This window comes from Scyliorhinus torazame, chromosome 4 (genome assembly GCF_047496885.1).
Source record: "Scyliorhinus torazame isolate Kashiwa2021f chromosome 4, sScyTor2.1, whole genome shotgun sequence".
Lineage (NCBI taxonomy): Eukaryota > Metazoa > Chordata > Chondrichthyes > Carcharhiniformes > Scyliorhinidae > Scyliorhinus > Scyliorhinus torazame.
Genome location: NC_092710.1, coordinates 344,342,000 through 344,369,389, shown reverse-complemented (window position 1 = coordinate 344,369,389; position 27,390 = coordinate 344,342,000). Strand labels below are relative to the sequence as shown.

Sequence of the window (27,390 nt, the reverse complement as noted above, 5' to 3'; positions counted from 1 at the left end):
ATTGCCCATGCCTAGATGCCCTTCAGAAGTTGGTGGTGAGCTGCCTTCTTGAACCGCTGAAGTCCTTGAGGTATAGTTACCCCCACTGTGCTGTTAGGGAGGGAGTTCCAGAATTTTGACCCAGCGACAGTGAAGGAATGGCAATATATTTCCAAGTCAGGGTGGTGAGTGACTTGGAGGGGAACGTCCAGGTGGTGGTGTTCCCAGGTATCTGCTGCTCTTGTCCTCCTAGATGGTAGTGGTCATGGGTTTGGAAGGTGCTGTCTAAGGAGCTTTGATGAGTTAATGCAGTGCATCTAGTAGATGGTACACACGGCTGCCATTGTTCATCGGCGGTGGAGGGATTGAATGTTTGTGAAAGGGGAGCAATCAAGCGGGCTAATTTGTCCTGGATGGCGTTGAGCTTCTTAAGTGTTGTTGGAGCTGCACTCATCACAAGTAAAGAGTATTCCATTACACTCCTGACTATGCTTTGTAGATGGTGGACAGCCTTTAGGGGGTCAGATGGTAAGTTACTCACCATAGGTTTCTTAGCCTTTGATCTGCCTGGTAGCCAGTTCAGTTTCTGATCAATGCTAAATACTCGGATGCTGATTATGCGACTAAGATTCATTCTATCCCTATTTTTAAAATTAATATAGCAATTAATGGTAAGGTTAATGAAATATATGAAGGCAAAAATAAAATATAGAATTGAATGAAATATTTAAATAGTTAATTATAACACTGAAGGGAGGCAGACAGGTTATGTGACACAGCTGCAGCATGTAGAAGCTGCTGGATACTAGTTTGATCCAGGAAAGAAATCATCTGCAGTAAGTGTTTGAGGACAGGTGGATATTGGGGTGCTTGTCCACAGATCCCTGAAGACGCAGCACAGGTTAATAGGGAGGGCAGCACGGTAGCACAGTGGTTAGCACTGTGGCTTCACAGCGCCGGGGTCCCAGGTTCGATTCCAGGCTTGGGTCACTGATGGTGCGGAGTCTGCACATTCTCCCTATGTCTGCGTGGGTTTCCTCCGAGTGCTCCGGTTTCCACAAGTCCCGAGAGACATACTGGGAGGTACTTTGGGCCCCATCAACACCTCCTTCCTCAGGTTGCTCAATGGCCATCGGGCTACTCCTTGGCACAGGGGTGTGACTGGAGTGAGCTCCGGGGCCTTCCCACCATCTAGCACTGCTAGTCCTGGAGGCCCATTCCCATCACGACCAGGGCCTCAATGCTCGTGGCCATGGAGCTCAAGAACAGGGCCAACCCACTCTTGGACTACGCCGGGGAATGCCGTCGACGCCCTCAGCCAGAACCTGTTGTGACTGGGCCAAGCTCTGGAGCACCACTGCAATGTCCAGGTGGCCTGGAACCTGGCTGCCTGTGACAGGGCCGCCCTGTCATGTGCCTCAACCACTGCCGCACAGAGTGCCCCAGGCCTTGGATATCTTTACCCATGGTCAATACCTTTGACACCAAGGCCTCCACAGCGGACACCACACATGCGGTGTTGTCCTTGGTGGCATGCATGGTCGCCGCTGCCTCCTGCACACGGTTCAACTCCTCCAATTGCACCAGCAGGCGCTGGATGGTTGCTGACAACTCCTCACGGAGTTCCTGGCTCTGTGTATGCACCTCCAGTATCGATGGGACCGCTCTTTCCAGAAGCCAGAGACTCGTCTGGACAGCAGCAAGTCCCTGGGGTCAGGCTGCTCTCTGACCATCCATCCCCTGGGGGTTCGAACCTCCACCTGATGTACCGCTGGACATGTGTAGTGCACACCAGATAGTGCCCCAGGAGCCTCTTCACTATCATCCCCAAATGAGGGCCTGCGTTGCTGCCTCATCTTTCAATGTGTCTTGGGGTTGTGGCCAAGGGCGGGGAGCACCAGAACGGCCCGCCTCATCGCCAGGATACAAGACAAGATGCATGGTTGGATCGCAGGTTGGGGTGGTGCGGGAGTGGTGGGTGATGTGCGGAAGGTGGGTGCTGGGGTTGAATGGTGTCACGGTGGTGTGGTGGTATTTCCACACATGTCGTAGGGACACCGCAACTCTGCGGGGGCTCGTTTGGTTCCCCGGTCTCCACCTCAGCGATTGTCCTCTCTCCGGGCCCACTGACCAGGTGCAGTGCTTGCCATTCCACAATGGTGAGGGGCCGCAGGTTTGGTGGGCACCCTCTGGTCTTCTCTCTCTCTGCGGTTGTGCACAGGGGGTGGGCAGCTGGTGGCCTTTGTGGCCAGGGCACACGGCCATGGTGGGTGGCATGGGTGCTGGCATATGGTACAGGGTGGGGTGTAAGCAGACTGCTGGCGGGTGGGGTTCAATTATCCCCTGATGGGGGTCACGGGTGTGTGGGATAGGGGTTGGTGCTACTCACACTGGCTGCCCTGAGGAGGTCGTGCAGCTTTTGCCGGCACTACTGGCTGGCACTGGTGATGGGGATCATGGCGTTCGTGACCTCTGCCACTTGCACCCAGGCCGGTGTATGGTGGTGGGTGGCAGCCTCCTTCCCACCCGGGATACAGGGTACCCCGTTTCTCCTCCACGGCATCCAGCAGGGTCCCGAGCTCCACATCGGCAAAATGGGGTGCCGCTCTTTGCACTGCAATCTTATTGGCTGGAATGAGTGTGTGCGGGGACTGGAATGCTGATATTTGGCTGCAGTTTGTCTGTCTCTAAAGTGGCAATCCCAATCCTGGCGAATTGGACACCGTTTTTCAATTGATTTGCACTAGTTCCACGTGACGCCGGTGCTAGCCCATTAACGGGTCTGGAATTGCTCCGGGACTGGTGCCATTTCCAAAGTTATTAGCGATGGGTGGATGTGGAGTTGAGGCAACAATGAGATGTCATTTTGAATGGCAGAACAGACTCGAGGGGCCAAATGGCCTACTACTGCCCCAAATTCATCTGTTCGTGTGAAAAATGATACACTTGAACTCACTTTCTGTTGTTCAGAGGTAATTTAGTCATGAAATTATTTAAATCTGATTATTTAAAAATATTGAAAACAGCTGAATTCAAATTACCTGACCAGAATGTCAACCTGTTAATCAAAGGCTAATGCTGAAGGCTAAATAGTGATTATGTTTTAATAATTAAGTTTATATCAGTTTGTGCTGTTGATACTTTTACATTTTTTTGCCAGGTTTGGCACAGTCTGGTTCTTGGGGTTGCTTTGATGAATTTAATCGAATTGAGCTGCCTGTATTATCGGTAGCAGCGCAACAAATTTATATTGTTCTCATGGCAAGGAAAGAAAGGAAACGAAATTTCATCTTCACAGACGGAGATAATGTATCACTGAACCCAGAATTTGGCATTTTTATAACAATGGTAAGTAATTGAAAAGTAAGTTGAAAGACTTAAGTAGGATAGAGCATACATAAAATGTAGAACACAAAAACATTTTGCCAACAAGTCATGCCAGTCTTTATGCTCCACACAGGTCTCCTCCCTCCTATCTCCATCTAACCCTATCAGCTTCAGTTTACCTTTCAATCCCACCTTCCAAATCCAACCCTCAAGCCTAAGTCCACTACTTTATCGAAGGACAAGGGCAGCAGACACATGGGAACACCACCACTTGGAAGTTCCTTTCAAGCCACTAACCTTCCTTCTCTGTCGCTGGACCAAAATCGTGGAACTCCCTCACTTAGATCATGGTGGGTGTTCCTCACCTCAGGGACTTCAGCAGTTGAAAAATACAGCTCACCACCTGCCTTCTCAAGGACAATTAGGGAGGGGAAATAAATGCTGGCCTCGCCAGTGATGCCCACATCTCATGAATGAATTTTTAAAAACCCCAACAGCATTGAGAATGAAGAGACAGACATTTTGTATGTTCTGTTACAACCACACCAGATTTTATTGCTGAGCGAGCCCGACCCTATTTTTATTGTGAAAATAAGGAAGAACATCTACTGACCGCAAAAGCATACAATTCCAACAATGTTTAGTACTTTTAAAACTAAATTATTTATTAAGAAGAAAAAAAACTTAAACATGCAAAGTTAAAGTTACAAAGTTAAAACTGTCTTACAGAACAACTCCCAAAAAACCCTGGGCGAGATTCTCCACTCCCGCGCCGGTTGGGAGAATTGCCTGGGCCGCCAAAATTTCCCACGGCGCCGGTCCGACGCCCTCCCGCGATTCTCCCAAGTGGCGGGAACAGCCCCGTCGAGTTCCGTGGGCCGCAGGCCGGAGAATCGCTGGAGACACCCAAAATGGCGATTCTCTGGCACCCCCGCTATTCTCAGGCCCGGATGGGCCGAGCGGCCAGGCCAAAACGGTGGGTTCCCCCGGCGCCGTCCACACCTGGGGTGAAATTCTCCGGAAACGGCGCGATGTCCACCGACTGGCGCCCAAAACGGCGCAAATCAGACGGGCATCGCGCCGCCCCAAAGGTGCGGAATGCTCTGCATCTTTGGGGGCCGAGCCCCAATATTGAGGGGCTAGGTCGGCGCCGGATGAATTTCCACCCCGCCAGCTGGCGGAAAAGGCCTTTGGTGCCCCGCCAGCTGGCGCGGAAATTACATCTCCGGGCGGCGCATGCGCGGGAGCGTTAGCGGCCGCTGACGGCATTCCCGCGCATGCGCAGTGGAGGGAATCTCTTCTGCCTCCGCCATGGTGGAGACCGTGGCAGAGGCGGAAGGGAAAGAGTGCCCCCACGGCACAGGCCCGCCCGCGGATCGGTGGGCCCCGATCGCGGGCCAGGCCACCGTGGGGGCACCCCTCGGGGCCAGATCGCCCCGCACCCCCCCCCAGGACCCCGGTGCCCGCCCGCGCCGCCTTGTCCCGCCGGTAAGGTAGGTGGTTTAATTTACGCCAGCGGGACAGGCATTTTAGCGGCGGGACTTCGGCCCATCCGGGCCGGAGAATCGAGCGGGGGGGCCCGCCAACCGGCGCGGCACGATTCCCGCTCCCGCCGAATCTCTGGTGCCAGAGACTTCGGCAACCAGCGGGGGCGGGATTCACGCCAGCCCCCGGCGATTCTCCGACCCGGCGGGGGGTCGGAGAATCTCGCCCAAGGTCACTGCCGTCGGGAACAGCGCGGGAACGCTGGGGGGGGCGGCCTGCGGGGGAGAGCGGGGATCCTGGGGTTCCTCAAATGTGGGATGGCCCGCGATCGGTGCCCACCAATCGTCGGGCCGTCCTCTCTGAAGGAGGACCTCCTTCCTTCCGCGGCCCCGCAAGATCCGTCCGCCATCTTCTTGCGGGGCGGACTCGGAGAGGACGGCAACCACGCATGCACGGCAACAAGGCCTGGCCTGTGTAGATGACGCGGCCCCGCTCCTAGCCCATTCTCGGGCCCTGAATCGGTCGGGAAAGGGGCCATTTCGCGCCCTCGTGAACCTCGACGGCGTTCACGATGCGTGGGCACTTTGGCGCGTGAGTGGAGAATCCCGCCCCCTGTTCGGTCAAAAGTACAAAGTAACTTCATAGATTAAAAAAAAACTTTTTCCAATTAAGGGGCAATTTAGAACATAGAACATGGAACATTACAGCGCAGTACAGGCCCTTCGGCCTGTTGCGCCAACCTGTGAAACCACTCTAAAGCCCATCTACACTATTCCATTATCGTCCATATGTCTATCCAATGACCATTTGAATGCCCTTAGTGTTGGCGAGTCCACTACTGTTGCAGGCAGGGCATTCCACGCCCTTACTACCCTGAGTAAAGAACCTACCTCTGACATCTGTCTTATATCTATCTCCCCTCAATTTAAAGCTATGTCCCCTCCTGCGAGACATCATCATCCGAGGAAAAAGGCTCTCACTGTCCACCCTATCCAATCCTCTGATCATCTTGTATGCCTCAATTAAGTCACCTCTTAACCTTCTTCTCTCTAACGAAAACAGCCTCAAGTCCCTCAGCCTTTCCTCATAAGATCTTCCCTCCACACCAGGCAACATTCTGGTAAATCTCCTCTGCACCCTTTCCAATGCTTCCACATCCTTCCTATAATGCGGCGACCAGAATTGCACGCAATACTCCAAATGCGGCCGCACCAGAGTTTTGTACAGCTGCAACATGACCTCATGGCTCCGAAACTCAATCCCTCTACCAATAAAAGCTAACACACCGTACGCCTTCTCAACAACCCTCTCAACCTGGGTGGCAACTTTCAGGGATCTATGTACATGGACACCGAGATCTCTCTGCTCATCCACACTGCCAAGAATCTTACCATTAGCCCAGTACTCTGTCTTCCTGTTATTCCTTCCAAAATGAATCACCTCACACTTTTCTGCATTAAACTCCATTTGCCACCTCTCAGCCCAGTGCTGCAGCTTATCTATGTCCCACTATAACTTGTAAAATCCTTCCGCACTGTCCACAACTCCACCGACTTTAGTGTCATCTGCAAATTTACTCACCCATCCAGGTCATTTATAAAAATGACAAACAGCAGTGGCCCCAAAACAGATCCTTGTGGTACACCACTAGTAACTGGACTCCAGTCTGAACATTTCCCATCAACCACTACCCTTTGTCTTCTTCCAGCTAGCCAATTTCTGATCCAAACTGCTAAATCACCCTGAATCCCATGCCTCCGTATTTTCTGCAGTAGCCTACCGTGGGGAACCTTATCAAACGCTTTACTGAAATCCATATACACCACATCAACAGCTTTACCCTCATCCACCTGTTTTGTCACCTTCTCAAAGTACTCAATAAGGTTTGTGAGGCACGACCTACCCTTCACAAAACCGTGTTGACTATCTCTAATCAAATTATTCCTTTCCAGATGATTATACATCCTATCTCTTATAAACCTTTCCAAGATTTTGCCCACAACAGAATTTAGCGCGGCCAGTCCACCTACCCTGCACATCTTGGGATTGTGGGGATGAGACCCATGCAGACACGGGGAGAATGCAAGCTCCACACGGATAGTGATCTGGGGCTGGGATCAAACCCGAATCCTCAGCGCCATGAGTCAGCAGTGCTAACCATTGCGCCACCGTGCCGACCTGTTCATAGATTGTAACCATAAAAGTCCACTAGCACAGTAGCACAGTGGTTAACACTGATGCTTCACAGTACCAGGGTCCCAGGTTCGATTCCCGCTTGGGTCACTGTCTGTGCTGAGTCTGCACGTTCTCCCCGTGTCTGCGTGGGTTTCCTCCGGATGCTCCGGTTTTCTCCCACAAGTCCCGAACCGCCTGATGCGCGCAAGGCATCATGTGTGCCACCTATTATCCCCTGGACCTCGGGCACCCCGGCGATAGTGGAGAATCGTACTGCTTGGACATCTTGACGGGCTTCGTCCCGGTCAAAGGTTATGTAGTCTCCTGTCCGGGCAAACAGGGCACCCGTGATTTCACGGGTTAACTTGTGGGCTGTTGGTTGGGATATGCTATACGAGTAAACCCGAGGTGTAAATGTTCAGAGCTGCAGTGACGTTGACAGCCACCAGGAGTGCATGTCCTCTTCCTCCATGTGGTGCAAGGTCCGCAAGGACACCGTTCCCTTCTTGAGATGGAGCCTCCTGCAGCACATGCTGTCCGATATCTGTTCGAAGGATCAGCGACGCCTGTATACCTTGGTCCGTCGCCGGACACCCCCTCTTTGTTCCTCCCTGGCCTGATGGATGGCCAGGTCCTCAAGGTGTGGGGGAGTGCCCTGCTGCCTCCAGCCTCTGTTGGCACTGCTGCTGCTGCTGCCTTCTCCGGCGGCTGGCCGCCTGGCCTGCGAACACCACTGTGGGGGCACCTCCGCAGGGTCCAAGATATCATCCATAATGTAATACCTGTAAAGAATTGGAGAGGGTAAGAGACAGACAATCAGCTATGGCCAATACTCTCAAATCCCCCAATCGTCCCCCATACTCACATCCCCTGCCATCTCTCAGGGTGCCATCCAACATGCCCTGCACGTGCGCTCCCAGCCACAGCACTCACTGGCCCTGAACCCAGACCTTGTACCCCAGACTCCCACTGGAAATGTGCCCTGGACCGGGTGTTGGTTCCCTCTCTGGGCCACACACTCACCCTCTGCTTGTGGGGATGCCCCCAATGCTGGGGCCCAGCTCCTGGGTGGTCAAAAGTTGGCTGCTGCCTCTGTGGTGTTGATGCCGCCGGAGTTAAGGATGAATGTCAGGGCCTCTCAGTCTGATCGGGATGCTAGGCAGTAATAACCGCCTGCAACATGGCACGTGTACCCACAGGAATCCACTTTGGAGCCGTGAGGTGCTCACATTACTAGGATTGCTAATTCCTCATTATCAATAGCCTTAGCTGTGCAGCCAGTGGCCGCCACAGTCAGCGGGGGTTAAAGTGACTTTCACCATGTTACCACGGACGGGGTTCAATCACGGGGGTATTCGGTGGGACGGACTGGCAACAGCTGGAGCTGCCCCGTTATGGGTATATACGATCTGGGGCATGGTATAGCGGACTTTCGGATGTTGAGTCTCCTCGCCCACCCCCACCCCCCAGCTCTGGGGCGAGCCCCCCCCAACAATGGCGTCCCCCCCCCCCGACTGAGCCCGTCCTTCCCCGGGGGCTCCTCCACCCCCTCCGAGCACTGGGGCAATGACCCCGATGCCCCCAGGCTGACTGCCCAATTTTGAAGATGGCTGCTCACCTCCATGGATCCCCACAGCTGCCATTGTGCTAGTTTCACTTGTTAAATAGCTGTGCTGGACGACGGCCATGTAACCGCTCGCTGGGGAGGCGGTTAGATCACGGGCAGCTGAAATTGGTCTTCATTGATAATTATTGGTTTCTCGCCACGCCGCGGCGAGATCCTGATCTCGCCAACAGGAAGGCATCATGAAGATCAGAAACCAGTAGGCGCCCAGCGTGGTTCCCGATTTCAGCCTCTCCTGCTATCTAACCAGTCCGTCCATATTTGCGCCCGGCAACGGGGCCAGTAGATCACACAGAGAACACTTTTGTGTTTTGATGTTTTGCTGATCCATGCTCACACTGTAAAATGCTACAAACTAGTTTTGAACTAAAAATGCACTTAAGTAATTTGGTGCAACCCTTCAACTACCAGGGGCGGGATGGTCCATCCCGCCAGCCCCTTTTTCCACCGTGGCGTGCCCCCGCAGGCAGTGGGATTCTCCGTTCCAGCAGCCAGCCCATGCGGGCCACCCCACGCGGTTGGGAAATGCGCCGGTGTGCGTGCGCTGCCGGTGGGGCGGAGGATCTCGCCGGCAGAGAATCCCGCAGCAGATTTTAAACCACACAAAACGGCAGGTGGTAATTAGGAAGCTTTTCTTTTTAAATACATAACTGTCATACTGTTGATTGATTGGGTAGACTGTGGCATCAAATTCAAGATTTTTTAAAAATTGTACATTTTGGTGGTGGTGTTGATGTGGCAGTTGTCAAAACTTTTTTAGGAGGCCAGAAACATGCAAACATAGATGGTTTATTTCATTGCATCTGTTTAGCCTGATATTCAAGGAGATCTTGGCTGATCTGCAATCTAACTCCCATAGACCGACCTTTTCCCAACACCCGTTATCAGTATTGGACAAACAAAGAACAAAGAAATGTACAGCACAGGAACAGGCCCTTCGGCCCTCCAAGCCCGTGCCGACCATACTGCCCGACTAAACTACAATCTTCTACACTTCCTGGGTCCGTATCCTTCTATTCCCATCCTATTCATATATTTGTCAAGATGCCCCTTAAATGTCCCTATCGTCCCTGCTTCCACTACCTCCTCCGGTAGTGAGTTCCAGGCACCCACTACCCTCTGCGTAAAAAACTTGCCTCGTACATCTACTCTAAACCTTGCCCCTCTCACCTTAAACCTATGCCCCCTAGTAATTGACCCCTCTACCCTGGGGAAAAGCGTCTGACTATCCACTCTGTCTATGCCCCTCATAATTTTGTATACCTCTATCAGGTCGCCCCTCAACCTCCTTCGTTCCAGTGAGAACAAACCGAATTTATTCAACCGCTCCTCATAGCTAATGCCCTCCATACCAGGCAACATACTGGTAAATCTCTTCTGCACCCTCTCTAAAGCCTCCACATCCTTCTGGTAGTGTGGCGACCAGAATTGAACACTATACTCCAAGTTAAACTTGAGTCTCCAACAAAAACCTTTTGAAAATTAACAATCGATGAGACAATTGAAAGCTCTCTGACTTAAAACTCTGATAGCACATGTGTAAAACTGCACATACTGCCAGGCCTCTGATCAGAAAAAATCCCTTCCATTATCCTCAACATCAAATCCAGCAATAATTGTGCAGACGCAGCAAAAATAAATTATTTTGAGTAGAATTTTATATTTACCATCCTGACCGCAAAATATTAATTTTGATGGAGGGAACTGGAATAACACCCATCTAACATTCCTTCCTTTTAAACCAATAGAAATTAAATAAGGTGGGCCACATTAAAGCAGTGTAAAGCTCCCTGCTCAACCTTCCTCTCTGTGCTTCAACTTATACTACTGCATACTCAAGTTATCAGTAACTCAATTTAGGAATGTTATTTTAAATAAGTCTCTTCAGTTATCTCTCAATCCAATATCTTTCTGCTCTTTCCACCTTTCAGAATCCTGGGTACGCAGGGCGACAAGAGTTACCAGAAAATCTAAAAATCCAGTTTCGAACAGTGGCCATGATGGTGCCAGATAGACAGGTGAGAGGAATTCAAATCCTCAGGCTATTCCAAAAGAAGAATTAATCTCAGTGAAGTTTTAATTCAAGTTCTTTGAGTTGTTTGTTAGCTGTGGCCCAATCAGCAGCACTTTTATTCCTGAGTCAGAAGGTTGTGGGTCAGTTCCCTCTTCAGTGACCAGGGGAGGGATTCTCCGACCCCCCGCAGGACTGGAGAATCGCCGGGGGATGGCGTGAATCCCGCCCCCACCGGCTGCCGTATTCTCCGGCACCGGGGTTTTGGCGTGGGTGGGAATCGCGCCGCGCCGGTCGGCGGCCGCTGGCAGCGCCCCCCCCGGCGATTCTCCGGCCCACGATGGGCCGAGCTGCCGCCCGTTTTAGGCCGGTCCTGCCGGCGTAAATTAGACCTGGTACTTACCGGCGGGACCTAGCTCTGCGGGCGGCCTCCGGGGTTCTCGGGTGATGCGGGGGGATCTGGCCCCGGGGGGTGCCCCCACGGTGGCCTGGCCTGCGATCAGGGCCCACCGATCCACGGGCGGGCCTGTGCCGTGGGGGCACTCTTTCCCTCCGCACCGGCTGCTGTGGACCTCCGCCATGGCCGGTGCGGAGACGAACTCACGTGCGCATGCGCTGGGATGACGCCAGCACACGGTGGCGCTCCCGCGCATGTGCCAACTCATCCGGCCCTTCCGTGCTGGTTGGCGCGGCGCCAACCCCGCCGGCGCTGGCCTAGCCCCTGAAGGTGCGGAGGATTCCGCACCTTCCGGGTGGTCCGCCGCCGGAGTGGTTCACGCCACTCCTCGGCGCCGGGACAGCCCGCCCCGCCGTGTAGGGGAGAATCCCGCCCCAGATGTTTTTGCATTCCTGACATGGGCAGAACCATGTTGGGCAGACAGATAATGGTGAGACCTGGATCTGGAATTACCACTCTCTTTTCCAGTGCCGGGGACAGGAGATGGCTCAGGATCCGGTACGCCCAATAGGGGATGTCAAATGTGCCATTGAAATGGCTGACTGAAATTGCCATTGTACAATTTTCACCAAGTTGTGCGTGCTTCGGAAAGCTATGTGAAACATGCCAGTTCAGTGCACTTGAGCACATAATGCGGGACCCCTCAGTTGTGTTCTGAAAAGTGTGCAAGTGAGAAAGCCTTTGCAGTACTTAGAGGCACAGAATCCCGACAGTGCAGAAGGAGTCCATTCGGCCCATCAAGTCTGCACCGACCCTCTGAAAGAGCACCCTACACAGATCCACTCCCTACCCTAGGGGCAATTTATCATGGCCAATCCACCTAACCTGCACATCTTTGGATTGTGGGAGAAAACCAGAGCACTCGGAGGAAACCCACGCAGAGACAGAAAATGTGTAAACTCGACACAGTCACCCGAGGTCGGAATTGACCCTGGGTCCCTGGCGCTGTGAGGCAGCAGTGCTAACCACTTCAATCAGAAAAGGTCCTGGATTTGTATCAGGGAGAGGGGAGGAAATAGGCATGTGCTACTTAAAATATTAGGACATGGACAAAAATCTGCTGCCAATGTGACATTAATCCATTCAACTCAGCTTGAAAACTCTGCACTCCAAGCAAGTAAGTCTGCTACTGGATATGAGTTTCTAAATTATTATCCACAGCAACGTTCCGTTTGGCAATAAAAATATCTGCCTGAACTCAAAATTCACATCAGGGGCGAAATTCTCCATTATCGGCGGAAAGTCCGCCGATCGGCGCAAAAAACGGCGCAAATCCCACTTGCGTCACGTCATAAAAATGGGCCGATATTCTGCGGCCCGAAATGGGCTAGCAGCGACGTAACGGGATCCGCGCTTGCGCAGTGGTTCACGCCGTGCAGCGTCATACGCGCTGCACGGCGTGACGGCTCATAAGGCCGCGCAGCTCCCCCCCACCCGACCGGAACAGCCGACTGCAACACCCGACTTGATGGCTGGCCGTCGCTCAGCCCCGAGGTTCGAGTCACGCGATGTGGAGGCGCTCCTGGATGCGGTGGAGCAGAGGAGGGACGCTCTGTATCCCGGGCACGGCCGCAGAGTTGCCCCACGCCACAGCCGGCGTCTGTGGAGGGAGGTGGCAGAGGCCGTCACCGCTGTGGCCCTAACACCACGGACAGGCACCCAGTGCCACAAGAAGGTGAACGACCTCGTCAGAGCAGGCAGGGTGAGCCGCCCCCATATCCCCCATATCCCACCTCCCCCAAATCCCCCCCTCCCCCATATCCCCCCCTCCCCATAAACCCCCCTCCCCCATATCCCCCATATCCCCCATATCCCCCCACCCCCATATCCCCCATATTCCCCCCTCCCCCATATCCCCCTCCCCCATATCCCCCATATCCCCCCTCCCCCATATCCCCCATATTCCCCCCTCCCCCATATCCCCCATATTCCCCCCTCCCCCATATCCCCCCTCCCCCATATCCCCCATATCCCCCCTCCCCCATATCCCCCATATTCCCCCCTCCCCATATTCCCCCTCCCCCATATTCCCCCCTCCCCCATATCCCCCCTCCCCATATCCCCCATATCCCCCCTCCCCCATATCCCCCCCATATCCCCCCTCCCCCATATCCCCCCTCCCCCATATTCCCCATATCCCCCCTCCCCCATATCCCCCCTCCCCATATCCCCCCTCCCCCATATCCCCATATCCCCCCCTCCCCCATATCCCCCCCTCCCCCATATCCCCCCTCCCCCATATCCCCCATATTCCCCCCTCCCCATATCCCCCATATCCCCCCTCCCCCATATCCCCCATATCCCCCCTCCCCCATATCCACCCCTCCCCCATATCCCCCATATCCCCAAGTGAATCCGGCCCTAACCTTAACCTCTGCAATGCACGCGCAACCGATGGCGTGCATTCATATACCTGCCTAACACTGTTGCCTTTTACCCCTGCCACTACCCCCCCCCCCCCAGGAGAAGCGCGCACACAACAATAGGGAGCATGGGAGGACTGGAGGAGGGCCCGCTGATGAGAGGCCACTGACCGTACGCGAGGAAAGGGCCCTGGAACTGGCTGGCGGACCTGAGGACCGGGAGGTTGCTGATGCAGAGGTCGGGGCCCCACGAGCAAGTGAGCCACCAACAGCCCGTCCCCATATCCCCCCTCCCCTATATCCCCGTCCCCCGTATCACCTGATCACTGCCTGATGTCTAACCGTGCATGCTTCATTGTGTATCGCAGGACCAAACGTCCAGGCACCCATCCCCGCAGATGCAGACCGCCCACAGGATGCCCCTCGGAGACCACAGGAGACGGAGAGACCCGCACCCTCCAGCATGCGACGCCCGCAGGATGCCCCTCGGAGACCACGGGAGACGGAGAGACCCGCACCCTCCAGCATGCGACGCCCGCAGGATGCCCCTCGGAGACCACGGGAGACGGAGAGACCCACACCCTCCAGCATGCGACGCCCGCAGGATGCCCCTCGGAGACCACGGGAGACGGAGAGACCCGCACCCTCCAGCATGCGACGCCCGCAGGATGCCCCTCGGAGACCACGGGAGACGGAGAGACCCGGACCCTCCAGCATGCGACGCCCGCAGGATGCCCCTCGGAGACCACGGGAGACGGAGAGACCCGGACCCTCCAGCATGCGACGCCCGCAGGATGCCCCTCGCACACCACGGGAGACGGAGAGACCTGGAGCAACAGGGAGACGACACCCCCGTCACGTGCGGGAGCGACCACCCAGCGATGAGGGGGGCAGCCACAGGCCCCCGTCACATCCGAGCCAGGACACCACTACCCAGGACACCACTATCCAGGACACCCCTACCCGGGACACCACTACCCAGGACACCCCTACCCGGGACACCACTACCCGGGACAGCACTACCCGGGACAGCACTACCCGGGACAGCACTACCCGGGACAGCACTACCCAGGACACCCCTACCCGGGAAGACGAAATACCGGACAGTGACTCAGAGTGGATGGGTGGAGACGAACCCCCACCCCAAAGTGCCATGGACTCAGAGTGGGACGAAGAGCACGACACAACGCCACTGCTGTCACCAACACCCTCCACCATCGCAGAAACACTCACCACGGTTGGGCACTTTAGTGATGAGGCGTCTGGTACACTCACTGGTGCGCACAACACAGCCGTCCCGGTACAGCAGGTGGAGGTAGGAGCAGCAGAGGGACCGGGCGGTCGGAGGGCAGCCCAGGCCAAGCGAACATCTGCCGCCCAGATGGATCCCGGGTTCCTGCAGTTACCACACCCACACATAGATCCGATGCAACCACCGACCCGGAGACGAGCGAAGAGGGTGACGGGCGGCTTGCGGCGGCTGCGGTCGCAGGTGGAGGAGTCCACCCGCGTCCAGGAGCTGGGAGTGGTCCCGGTCATGCGTGCCACCCAGGCTGACACCGCACGGGTGGCGTCTGCGGTGGAGGCAATGGGTGCGACGGTGTCAGACATGGGGAACGGTTTGCGAGGCCTGGGGCCTTCCGTGCAGGCGGCGTCTGTGGCCCAGGAAATGGCTGCCCTCTCACAGGAGGCCATGAGCCACGCCAGCGCCAGATGGCAGAGGCGCTCAACGCCATAGCCCAGTCTCAGCACGCCATAGCCCAGTCTCAGCAGGCCATGGCCCAGTCTCAGCAGGCCATGGCCCAGTCTCAGCAGGCCATAGCCCAGTCTCTGCAGGCCATGGCCCAGTCTCTGCAGGCCATGGCCCAGTCTCAGCAGGCCATCGCTGAGGGCATCGGCGCCAGTGGCCATGTGCGAGCTGGCGTCGCACTGTCGCAGACAGGGTTCGACAACCCCCTGGGCTCCATGGCTGCAAACCTGCAGACCCCTGTCTATACCAGCACGGGCCTCCAGGACTGGCAGCGCCAGATGTCGGGGGCGCGTCGGATGGCCAGTCCGTTCGCATCCCCCACCCATGTAGAGGCCTGGGGGCCATCGGGCACCCCGAGGGAGGAGGAGGTGGTGTGGTCCGTCCCGGCTCCCTCTGTAGGGGAGGTCCCGGTACACCGCGACACCTCGGACTCCCCCCTTCCGTCCCAGGTGCATCGGGTGGGCAACGGGCAGGACAGGCTGGCAGCTCGCCATCCCAGTCGCCCGGGCCGCAGCCTGGCCCATCTAGGCCAGGACGCCCCAGGAAACGGCCGCCAAAGGGATCCAGTGTCAGAGGGCAGGAATCACAGGAGTCCACCTCCAGTTCTGCTGTACCGTCTGGGGAACCACGTAGACGTAGTCAAAGGGCCCGTAAGGCCAAACAATTAGACACTGAGTAAGTTGGCACGGGTGCAGGGCACAGATGAGTTTTAGGCGCTAGGGCACGTGCATGAACTCCTTTGGTTATTAAAGTCAATGTTACACCTACCGAAGCTGCCTTTGTGCTCTGTCCAAAGTGTGCGGGGGTGTCATGTACGTTGAGCGCAAGTGTGTGTGTGAGGGGTGGTCTTACCTCAGCCCCAGGTGAGTCTGCCCCCTTCCCCCTGGGCCGCCATCAACATCCCCCGGGCAGAGGACGGGACCGTGCGCTGCAGTGTCACAGCCGCATGCAGGGATGGTCCGGGTGGATGGTGGTACTGTGGCCATGGGTCAGACATAGTCCAACGATGTAGAGCCAGGAGCTCATCGGAGGCGGGTTGTCATCATTCTCCATGGCCTGCGATAGACACGCGTCCACCCGCAACTGTGTGAGCCCGGCCCGTTGTGCCGCCGGTGGATCGGCAATTGGGGGGGGGGGTGGTGTGCATGCGGGTGGGGTGTGTGGGGTTGGGGAGGGGGGTGAGGGTGCTGGGTGGGTGGATGGGTGGGGGGTGTGGGTGGTCGGCTGTTGTCATGGTGTGCGGTCTGTGGCCATACTACCCGATTCCCACGCCCATCTAGTCAGTGAAGCGGGCGTCTATCAGTCTGACCCGTGCCCGCTGGGCCAGCCGGTAACGGTGGACAGCCACCCGTCTGTGTCTACCCCGTCTGCCCTGACCATTGCCCCCATCCCCCTCATCTGGGGAGGACTGGGCCTCTTCCTGCTGCTCCTCCACTCCGCCCTCCTCTGCCTGCGGCACATCGCCCCTCTGCTGGGCTATGTTGTGCAGGACGCAGCACACCACAATGATGCGGCCGACCCTATCTGACCGATACTGGAGGGCGCCCCCATAGAGGTCCTGTCACCTGAAACGCATCTTCAGCACGCCAAAGCACCTCTCGATCACTCCCCTTGTCGCTACATGGGCATCATTGTAGCGGTTCTCCGACTCATTGCGTGGCCTCCGTATAGGCGTCATCAGCCACGATCGCAATGGGTAGCCCCTGTCGCCCAGCAACCAGCCCCTCAGCCGGGGATGGCGTCCCTCGTACATGCCGGGGATGGATGACCGCGACAACACGAATGAGTCGTGTACACTGCCTGGGTGACGGGCGCAGACGTGCAGGATCATCATGCGGTGGTCGCAGACCACCTGTACGTTCATTGAATAGGTCCCCTTCCTATTAGTGAACACGGCCCTGTTCTCTGCAGGTGGCCGCACGGCGACGTGCATCCCATCGATCGCGCCCTGGACCATGGGGAACCCGGCAACGGCAGAGAAGCCCACGGCCCGGGCATCTTGGCTGGCCCGGTCCACGGGGAAGCGGATGTAGCGGTGCGCCATGGCATAAAGGGCATCTGTCACTGCCCGGATGCACCGATGCACCGATGTCTGCGATATGCCGGACAGGTCCCCACTCGGTGCCTGGAATGACCCCGTTGCATAAAAGTTCAGGGCCACCGTAACCTTGACGGACACGGGGAGAGGGTGTCCCCCGCCAGTGCCACGCGGTGACAGGTGTGCCAGCAGGTGGCAGATGTGTGCCACGGTTTCCCGGCTCATCCGGAGTCTCCTCCTGCATTCCCGGTCCGTGAGGTCCTGGTATGACTGCCGGGGCCGGTACACACGGGGCGCCCTCGGGTGCCTCCGTTGCCGTGGGGCCGCGACGTCCTCCTCCCCCTCCTCGTCCTGTCGGTCAGGTGCCCCTCCAGCCTGGGCGGCTGCCGCCTGCCCCTCTGCGGCAGCCTGCGCCGCCTCTCTGGCACGCTCATCCTCCTCCTCCTCCTCCTCCTCCTCATCCAGGGCAACATAGACATGAGCGGCTGCCACCACAGCGGCCAACATCGCTGGATGGTCTGAAAACATGACGGCCTGGTGGGGGGGAGGGGAACGACGACATGTCATCATTGCCCATATCCCCTCCTCCCCCCAGCCAGGTGGCATGGACCGCATGGGTCCAACTGTTGGAGGCTGGCACCTGGCCAGGTGGACCAACTCATTTGCCCTCCCATCACCCACCCCGGCACGGACCCCCCCCCCCCCAACCTCCACCCCGGCACGGACCCCATCCCCAACCTCCACCCCGGCACGGACCCCCCCCCCCAACCTCCACCCCGGCACGGACCCCCCCCCCAACCTCCACCCCGGCACGGACCCCCTCCCCAACCTCCACCCCGGCACGGACCCCCTCCCCAACCTCCACCCCAGCACGGACCCCCCCCCAACCCCCAACCTCCACCCCGGCACGGACCCCCTCCCCAACCTCCACCCCGGCACGGACCCCCTCCCCAACCCCCAACCTCCACCCCGGCACGGACCCCCCCCCCAACCTCCACCCCGGCACGGACCCCCCCCCCCCAACCTCCACCCCAGCACGGACCCCCCCCCAACCCCCAACCTCCACCCCGGCACGGACCCCCTCCCCAACCTCCACCCCGGCACGGACCCCCTCCCCAACCCCCAACCTCCACCCCGGCACGGACCCCCCCCCCCAACCTCCACCCCGGCACGGACCCCCCCCCAACCTCCACCCCGGCACGGACCCCCTCCCCAACCTCCACCCCGGCACGGACCCCCTCCCCAACCTCCACCCCAGCACGGACCCCCCCCAACCCCCAACCTCCACCCCGGCACGGACCCCCTCCCCAACCTCCACCCCGGCACGGACCCCCTCCCCAACCACCCCGGCACGGACCCCCCCCCAACCTCCACCCCGGCACGGACCCCCTCCCGGCACTACCCCGGAGCCCAACCTACTCTAACCACCACCCCCCCTCCCTCCCCCCCCCCCCGCCGCACACACACACACACACAAGCCGAGACACACCTCTCCTCACGCAATCAGTCTGCGGCCACGCCATTTCCTGCCCAGAGCCAACCCCCCAGGCCGTCACTCACCTCCTCGCTGGTCGGCGTGAGCCTGGAGCACCGGGTCACGCCGATGAAAAGGAGGTTTGATTGACGTCGACGTGAACGGTCATCACGTCGACGGGACTTCGGCCCATCCGGAAGGGAGAATATCGGCAGGCCGAAAATCGGCTGCCTTGCGCAGACCCGTGACATTCTCCGCGGCAGCGGCGCCATTAACGCCCCGCCGACTTTTCTCCCTTCGGAGACTTCGGCGGGGGCGGGATTCACGGCGGCCAACGGCCATTCTCCGACCCAGCGGGGGGTCGGAGAATGACGCCCCAGATTCCAATGTGGAGACCTTGATTATAAAACCAGTGTATTGTAGCTCTACATAACTGCATTGCTAATTCAACAGATGCTCAGTTATTTTTGTTTGTTCAGATAGAAATATACCTATATATTTTTATTCCATTTGAGTCTGAAACAAAGTTACTTTGTGAAATTACTTTTAACCATTTCAGATCATTATAAGGGTCAAGCTTGCCAGTGTTGGATTCTTGGATAATATATTACTGTCTCAGAAATTCTTTGTACTTTACAAACTCTGTGAAGAGCAACTTACTAAGCAGGTATGTATAAATGTGAAACATATTGCAGTTTGTTACTGAAATATTTTGAATTTCAACATTACATCTATTAAACCCTAGATTATATATTCAAAATTCAAACTATTTTTTAACCAAATTCAACTTTCAACTCTCCTTTCACTCAATGTGATACATGCTGGAAGTGATGACATTTGAAAAGGAAAGTAGATATCAGCACAGACAATTCTTCTGACGATCTTTGGAATGAAAATCAAATCCAATTTTTATATGCACACCTTTTGAGAAATAAACATTGTTCAATTCAGCATGCAACTTATCTTTACAGAAACATATTCAGTATCACAGTGTTATGGTTTTGTCTTTGTTATTGAAAGTCCCTTTTGTAATCTCAAGATTCAAATCTCTTGCTCTATTGGCATTTCGTAAGGAATGTTTCCAGGAACTCTAAATTACAGAGTGTACCACTAGGTAATTATACTGAAGGATAACTAATGTGGTTCTTTTATTCAAGAAAGGTAGCAGGGATAAGCCAGGCAATAAACCAGTTTGTCTAATGTCAGTGGTAGGGAAATTATTGGAAAAGATTCTGAGGGACAGGGTTAATCAACACTGGGAAAGGCAGGGATTGATCAGGGTTAGTCAGCATGGATTTGTTGGTGGCAGATCCTGTCTAACTCATTTAATTAAGTTTTTTGAAAAGGTAGCAATGTATTGATGAGGGTAGCACAGTTGATGTGGTTCACATGGACTTCAGTAAAGCCTTTGACAAGGTTCCAAATCGAAGGCTGGTCAAAAAGGTTAGAGCCCATGGGATCCAAAGCAAGTTGGCAAATTCGATCCAAAATTGGCTTGTTAATATGAGGCAAAGGGTGATGGTGAAGGGTTGCTTTTGTGATTGGAAGCCTATAACCAGCGGTGTATCAAATGGATCGGTACTAGGACCCTTGCTGTTTATTTTATACATTGACAACTTAGATATGAATGTAGAAGGTATAATTAGTATGTTTCCAGATGGCACGAAAATTTGTGGTGTTGTTGATGGTGAGGAGGATAGTCTTAGGCTACAGACTGTATTGATCAGCTGGTAATTTGGGCAGAGCAATGGAAGAAGGAATTTAATCCTGATAAGTGTGAGGTGATGCATTTTGGGAGGTTTAATAAGTGTAGGATATGCACAACGAACGGTAGGTCCCTAGGGAGTATTGATGAACAAAGGGACCCTGGTGTCCAAGTCCAAGGATCTCTGACAGTGGCAGCACAGGTAGGTCGGGTGGTGAAGAAAGCATACGGAATGCTTGCCTTCATTAGCTGGGGCATAGAATATGGGAGCAAGGAGGTCTTGATACAACTTTATATAACACTGGTTAGGCCACAGATGGGATATTGTGTGCAGTTCTGGTCGCCACACCATCGGAAGGACGTGATTGTACTGGAAGGAGTGCAGAGGGGTTTCACCAGGTTTAAGGTGAGTGGTAAGTGGTTTAGAGGGGACCCAAGGAAACATTTTTTCACCCAGAGGGTGGTGGAAAAATGGACTGTGCTGCCTGAGGGGGTGGTGGAGGCAGGTACTCTCGCAACATGTAAGAAGCATCAGGATGAGCTTTTAAATCACTACGGCATAGAGAGTGGGTGTGTCTGGTATGCTCCTGGTCTCAGGGTTATCTACAGACTGACACAAGCTCACATCCACTCACACAATGGGTGAGGGTGAGTGAGTGAGCACCAAGAGTCTCTTATCCTCCAATAATCATCTTTATTAATTACTCATTTTATTCAATTATTGATTTATTGGGGTCGATTTACTAGCCGTCTCTTGCCGAAATCGGGATGGGACGCGGCCAGAAGGTCCCAGGAGAGGCCTCTCCCAGGATTCCCGATGATCGTTACGCCTCACGAGATCTAACGAGATTTTGTGACCTGGATCCCGCCCGCGACAAGCACCGGGAACGACCCCTCTAATTCCGTCCAGAAGAGACTCTGTTTTTTATTTTTGGTTAGATCGCACCCCTTGCTTTGACATTGTTCTTTTCACTCAGCAAGTTGTTTCTTTTCATCATGCATCAACCTTTTGGGGGATATTCATGTTTAATGTTGTTCCAAAACTTATCTTTCCAAAATTTGTTCATTGGTACCTTGACTGAGAAAAAGGTTGAAATGTGGCCCCTCGTGTGAGAAAGTTGGACAATCCCAGCCTACAAAGCAATTGCCCTGCCCTCTCTGTTTCACGCATGAGAGACTTGGTCCCTATGACGACATCATAAGACCATAAGACGTGGGAGCAGAAGTCCGCCATTCGGCCCATCGAGCCTGCTCCGTCATTCAATGGGCTCTTGATTGATCTGGTCTGATAATCCTCAACTTCATTTTCCTGCCTTATCGACATACCCTTGATTCCCCGACTGCTTAAAAATATATCCACCTCAGCCTTGAACATATTTATTGACCCAGCATCTACAGCTCTCTGCGGTAAAGAATTCCACAGATTCACTACCCTCTGAGAGAAGAAATTCCTCCTCATCTCTCACTTAAATGGGCAGCCCCTTACTCTGAGACTATGCCCTCTGGTCAGTTACGACACCCCGGGCGAGGGCGTGGTCAATTCCAGCCCCCCTTGATCCAGAGTCACAACATCAGTGAATTAACAAATAACTCCCATAAACTTGTCGAAATCTTTGGCCCTAAACTGCTCCAATGACTGAAAGACACGAGGGGCGGGATTCTCCGACCCTCCGCTGGGTCGGAGAATCGCCGGGGGCTGGCGTGATCCCGCCCCCGCCGGTTCCCAAATTCTCCGGCACCGGATATTCGGCGGGAACGGGAATCACGCCCCGCCGATTCTCCGGCCCGCGATGGGCCGAAGTCCCGCTGCTGGAATGCCTGTCCCGCCGGCGAGGATCAAACCACCTCTCTTCCCTGCAGGACTAGGTGGTGCAGGCGGGCTCCGGGGTCCTGGGGGGGGGGGGGGGGGGGGGGGGCGGGGCGATCTGGCCCCGGGGGGGTGCCCCCACGGTGGCCTGGCCCGCGATCGGGGCCCACCGATCCGCCGGCGGGCCTGAGCCGCGGGGGCATTCTTTTACTACATTCCGGCCGTGTAGGTCTCCACGATGGCCGACGCCTAGGTGACCCCCCCCCCCTGCGCATGCGTGGGCATGACGCCAGAAGCCGGGACTTCCACCGCCCGGCGAAGTCCTTTCGGCCCCGACTGGCGTGGCGCCAATGGCCTTTCCCGCCGGTCAGCGGCGCGCAAACCACTCCGGCGCGGGCCTAGCCCCTCAAGGTGAAGGCTTGGCCCCTAAAGGTGCGGAGAAATCCGCACCTTTGGGGCGGCCCGACGCTGGAGTGGTTCACGCCACTCAATCCCGCCGGGACCACCTGCCCCGCCGGGTAAGGGAGAATCCTGCCCCAGATTTTTAAGTAAAGATACAATAACCATTTATTTACGGAGTGATACTGTGGCACAGTGGTTAGCACTGCTGTCTCATTGCGCCGAGGATCCGGGTTCGATCTCGGCCTTGGTTCACTGTCTGTGTGAAGTTTGCGCATTGTCTGTGTGAGTCTCACCCCCACATCCCAAAGATGTGCAGAGTAGGTGGATTGGCCACGCTAAATTGCCCCTTAATTGAGGGAATGTTTTTTAAAAATAACCATTTATTTGCAACAAGAAAAAAGTTAAAACATTAAAATATTAAACTAGATAATGACCTCCTAATCTATTACTTTCCCCTTCTGTCCGTCCCATCCTCTAGTCAAACACACACAAGACAGATGCCCACTGAGGGAGGAAAAGTGGTAAAATGATAGGAGATTAAAATATGGCAGTCAGAGGGATGTGTTCTTTGATGCACTATCAATTACGACGAGACGAGAGTAGCGAGTAATCGAGGCTTTATTACCCAGAGAGGTGGAGCCTCCTGCAGCTGCTGCCGAAATGGCTGCAGCTCGGAGAGCCCACACATTTATACTCCACCTACTGGGCAGAGCCAGCAGGCAGGGATCTTCTCCCGTACCTGTAGTACAGGGACCTTACCGTAATACTCTCGTATGCAGTATATATTTTGTGAGGGCCACGAAGAATCTAGCACTAGTTTTAAGGATACAAAGTAATAACATTTATTTACAATAACATAACATAACATAACATAACATATATATATATATATATATATATATATATATATATATATAACAGCAGCAGCAACTTCCCTTGCTGCACACTCCTTCCTGCTGGTTCCAAACTGGCCAGCTTTATTTATACATGGGGTTTACTAATGGTTTCTCCGCCCCCCTCATTGGGGAAGCTCATACTCCCACAGGATTGTGGGATTGCCATTAGTCCCCAGCCAATGGTAAGCAGGCAGGTTATAACAATATACAATACAACAGTGGTGACTACCACATTCTTATTGCTAATGTTGACATCTTTGTAGTTGCCAATCTTCTTGCAGGTTTAACTGGTTGTAGAGAGAGAGATAAACTGCCTCTTCAAGCTTATTAATCAAGAGTGTTCATCAGGATAATTTAAGATCAAAAAGAAGTGTGTTTCACTCTATGAAACGGAGTCTGTCTGAGTTTGGCACAAAATTCCGGAACATCATCACCACTGGGCCAGACCAAATAGCACTGATACCGGGGATCACGAGAGGCCAAACCAAATACCACGGGCGGTATGCTCAGTCCCGCCATGCCACATTTCTACTTCACCCCGCCGGCAGGATGCTCCGTTACACCCCATGCCGTCGGGAAACCCCCCAGGCTGCCGGCAAAACGTAGCACCCCGCCGGCAGAGAATCCCACCCATATCTGTCGGGGGAGTTTCAGTAATCACCAGATACAAATGTTCTAACAGCCAGGATAACAAAAAAGTATAAAGGGAATCACGTTTAAATAGAAGGATCCTTACAGGTCCTAGACTCTCCCACAAGAAAAGAAACCTCTTAAGATCTACCGTGTCAAGCCTCATGAGAATTCCATGGGCGGCATTCTCTCAGCCCAGGACGGACCTGAGAATCGGCGGGTCGGGCGTGAATCGCGCGACGCTGCCCTGACGCCGGTCCGCCGATTCTTCGGAGATGTCAACACTTAGCCTCAGGATCAGACAATCCCGCCCCATGGGTGGGATTCTCCCAGCCATGGGCCAGGCCGGATAATCCCGCGACCGGGCCACGCCTTCCTGACGTCGGCACGCAATTCCCCGCAGAGCATTGACGGGTCGGGTGGCGGCCTGTGGAGGGGGAGGGGGGTCCGACCCCAGGCGGGGCCGCCGATGTGGCCTGGCCTGCGATCGGGGCCCACCGATTTGCAGGTCGCCTCTCTGGCTGGGTGCCTCCTTTGCTATGCGCCGGCCCCTGTAGCCCTGCGCATGTTGCGCCGGGACCGGCGCGTTGAAGGAGGCCACCGCGCATGCGTGCCTTGGCGCCACTGCACATGTGCGCTTTGGCGCCGGCGCCACTGCGCATGCGTGGATCCCGCGCGCCCAGTTCGTGGCGGGATCGGCAGCTGGAGCGGCGCAAACAGCTCCAGCGCCATGCTGGCACCCTGTAGGGGCCAGAATTAGTCCTGGCAGCGGCCCGTTCACGCCGTCGTAAAACGCGACAGCATTTACGACGGTGTGGACACTCTGCCGCAGGATGAGAGAATCCCGCCCCATATGCCTCAATAAGACCACCTCTCATTCTCCTAAGCTCCAATGAGTACAGGCACAACCTACTTAACCTTTCCTCATAACAAAATTCTTCCATACCCGGGGTCAACCTAGTGAATCTTCTCTGATTGCCCCACTATATATATCTTACTTAGATAAGAAAGGGGACCAAAAGTGTTCACAATATCCCAAGTGTGGTCCAACGAGTGCTTTGTATAGTTTGAGCAAGACTTCCCTATTTTTATACTCCATTCCCTTTGAAATAAAGGCCAATACTCCATTTGCCTTCACAATTACCTGCTGAACTTTCTTGCAAGCTTTTTGTGATTTCAGTGTGAGGACTCCCAAATCACTCTGCTGCAGCTTTCTGCAGTCTTTCTTCATTTAAATAATATTCAACTCCGTTTTTCTTCCTTCAAAAGTGCATAAGTTCACATTTTCCTCGATTATACTCCATCCGCCATGTTTTTGCTCACTCACTTAACCTGTCTATACACCTCTGTAGATTCTGTAGCTTTATAAGATGGCGTCACCTTCAGCACTTGCATTCCCACCTATTTTTGTGTCTTCTGCAAACTTGACAATAGTACATTCATTTCCCTCATCCAAGTCATTAATGTATATTTTAAAGAATTGTGGCCCTCCACTAGTTACAGTTTGCCATCCTGAAAATGCCCCTCTTATCCCAACTTTCTGTCTTCTATTAGTTAACTAATCCTCTGTCCTGGGCTGGGGAGTTTTAGTTATGAAGAGAGATTGGATAGACATGGATTTTTTTTCCTTGGCGCATAGGAGACTGAGGGGGAGACTTGATTGAGGTGTATAAAATTATGAGGGGCATGGATAGAGTAGACAGGAAGAAACTTTTCCACTTGGTGGATGGATCAATGTCCGGGGGCATGGATTTAAGGTAAGGGGCAGGAGGTTTAGAGGGGATGTGAGGAAAACTTTTTTAGCAGAGGGTTGTAGGAGTTTGGAACCTGCTGCCTGAAAGGGTGGCGGAGGTAGAGACCCTCATAACATTAAAGAAGTATTTAGATCTGCACTCATGATCCCAAAGCATAAAAGGCTATGGGCCAAGCACTGGAAGATGGGATTAGAATAGTTAGGTGGTTGTTTTTGACTGGCGCAGACGTGATGGGTCGAAGTGCCTTTTCTGTGCTGTATGATTCTATGACTCTATCCATGCTAATATACTACCCTCAATACCATGCGCTCTTATCTTATTAAGTCGCCTTTTACTCAGTACCTTTTTGAATGTGTTTTGGGAATCCAAGTATAATATATCAAATGGTTCCCTTTATCTATCCTTCTCATTACCACTTCTAATAAATTTGTCAGGCATGATTTCTCCTTCATGAAGCCATGCTGACTCTGCTTGATTATATTATGTATTTCTAAATGCTCTGATATACCATCCTTTAGCATGGTTCCTAACAGTTTCTCTGAGATCCTCTCTCACTCTTCGAAACTCCAATGAATATATTCCTAACCGATTTAGTCTATCCTCATATGGCAATCCCACCATCCCAGGAATCAGCCTGGTAAACCTTTGCTGCACTCCCTCCATAGCAAGAATATCCTTCCTCAGATAAGGACACAAAAATTGCACACAATACTCCAGGTGTGGTCTCACCAATGCTCTATACAATTGCAGTAAAACATCTCTATTCCTATACTCAAATCCTCTCACTATGAAGGCCAACATGCCATTTGCCTTCTTTACTGCCTGCTGTACCTGCACGCTTATATCAGCAACTGATGCACAAGGACACCAGGGTCTCACTGAACATCCACCTCTCTCAATTTACACCCATTCAAATAACAATCTGCCTTCCTATTTTTGCTACCAAAGCGGATAATGTCACATTTATCCACATTATACTGCATCTGCCATGCATATGCCAACTCACTCAGCCTGTCCAAATGCCACTGAAACATCCCTGCATCCTCCTTACGGCTTAACATCCCACCCAACTTTGTATCATCTGCAAATTTGGAGATAATGCATTTAGTTCCCTCGTCCAAATCATTAATACATAATGTGAACAGTTAGGGTCCTAGTATAGATCCCTGTAGTCCACCACTAGTTACTAAATAGCTGGGGAGATTGTGGAGGCATTGGTGGTGATCTCCGCACAGTCAGAGACCCTAGCTGGGAATTTAACCCGGGTGTCCCTGGTGCTGTGAAACAACAGTGCTAACCACTGTACTACTAGTTGCATCATCAAAGAGTTCTAATAGATTTGTCAAGCATGATTTCCCTTTCATAAATCAACGCTGATTTTGTCTGATTACACCACTGTTTTCCAAATACTGTGCTATGAAATCCTTGAAAATAGACTCTAGCAACGTCCCTACTACTGACGTTAGGCTCACTGGTGTTTAGTTACATGTTTTCTCTGTACCTCCCTTTCTAA

The 27,390-nt window shown here is 54.1% G+C and overlaps 1 protein-coding gene across 1 annotated transcript in view; it reads left to right on the top strand.

Annotated features, from left to right (window-relative positions):
- The window catches only part of LOC140411190 (dynein axonemal heavy chain 8-like), a 2,783,184-nt gene that overhangs the window by 1,086,426 nt on the left and 1,669,368 nt on the right, over window positions 1-27,390 (top strand). The window contains exons 45-47 of the mRNA XM_072500280.1: window positions 3,140-3,327; window positions 10,522-10,608; window positions 19,243-19,350. Of these exons, the coding sequence (XP_072356381.1) occupies window positions 3,140-3,327; window positions 10,522-10,608; window positions 19,243-19,350 (383 nt within the window). The remainder of the gene's footprint in view (window positions 1-3,139; window positions 3,328-10,521; window positions 10,609-19,242; window positions 19,351-27,390) is intronic.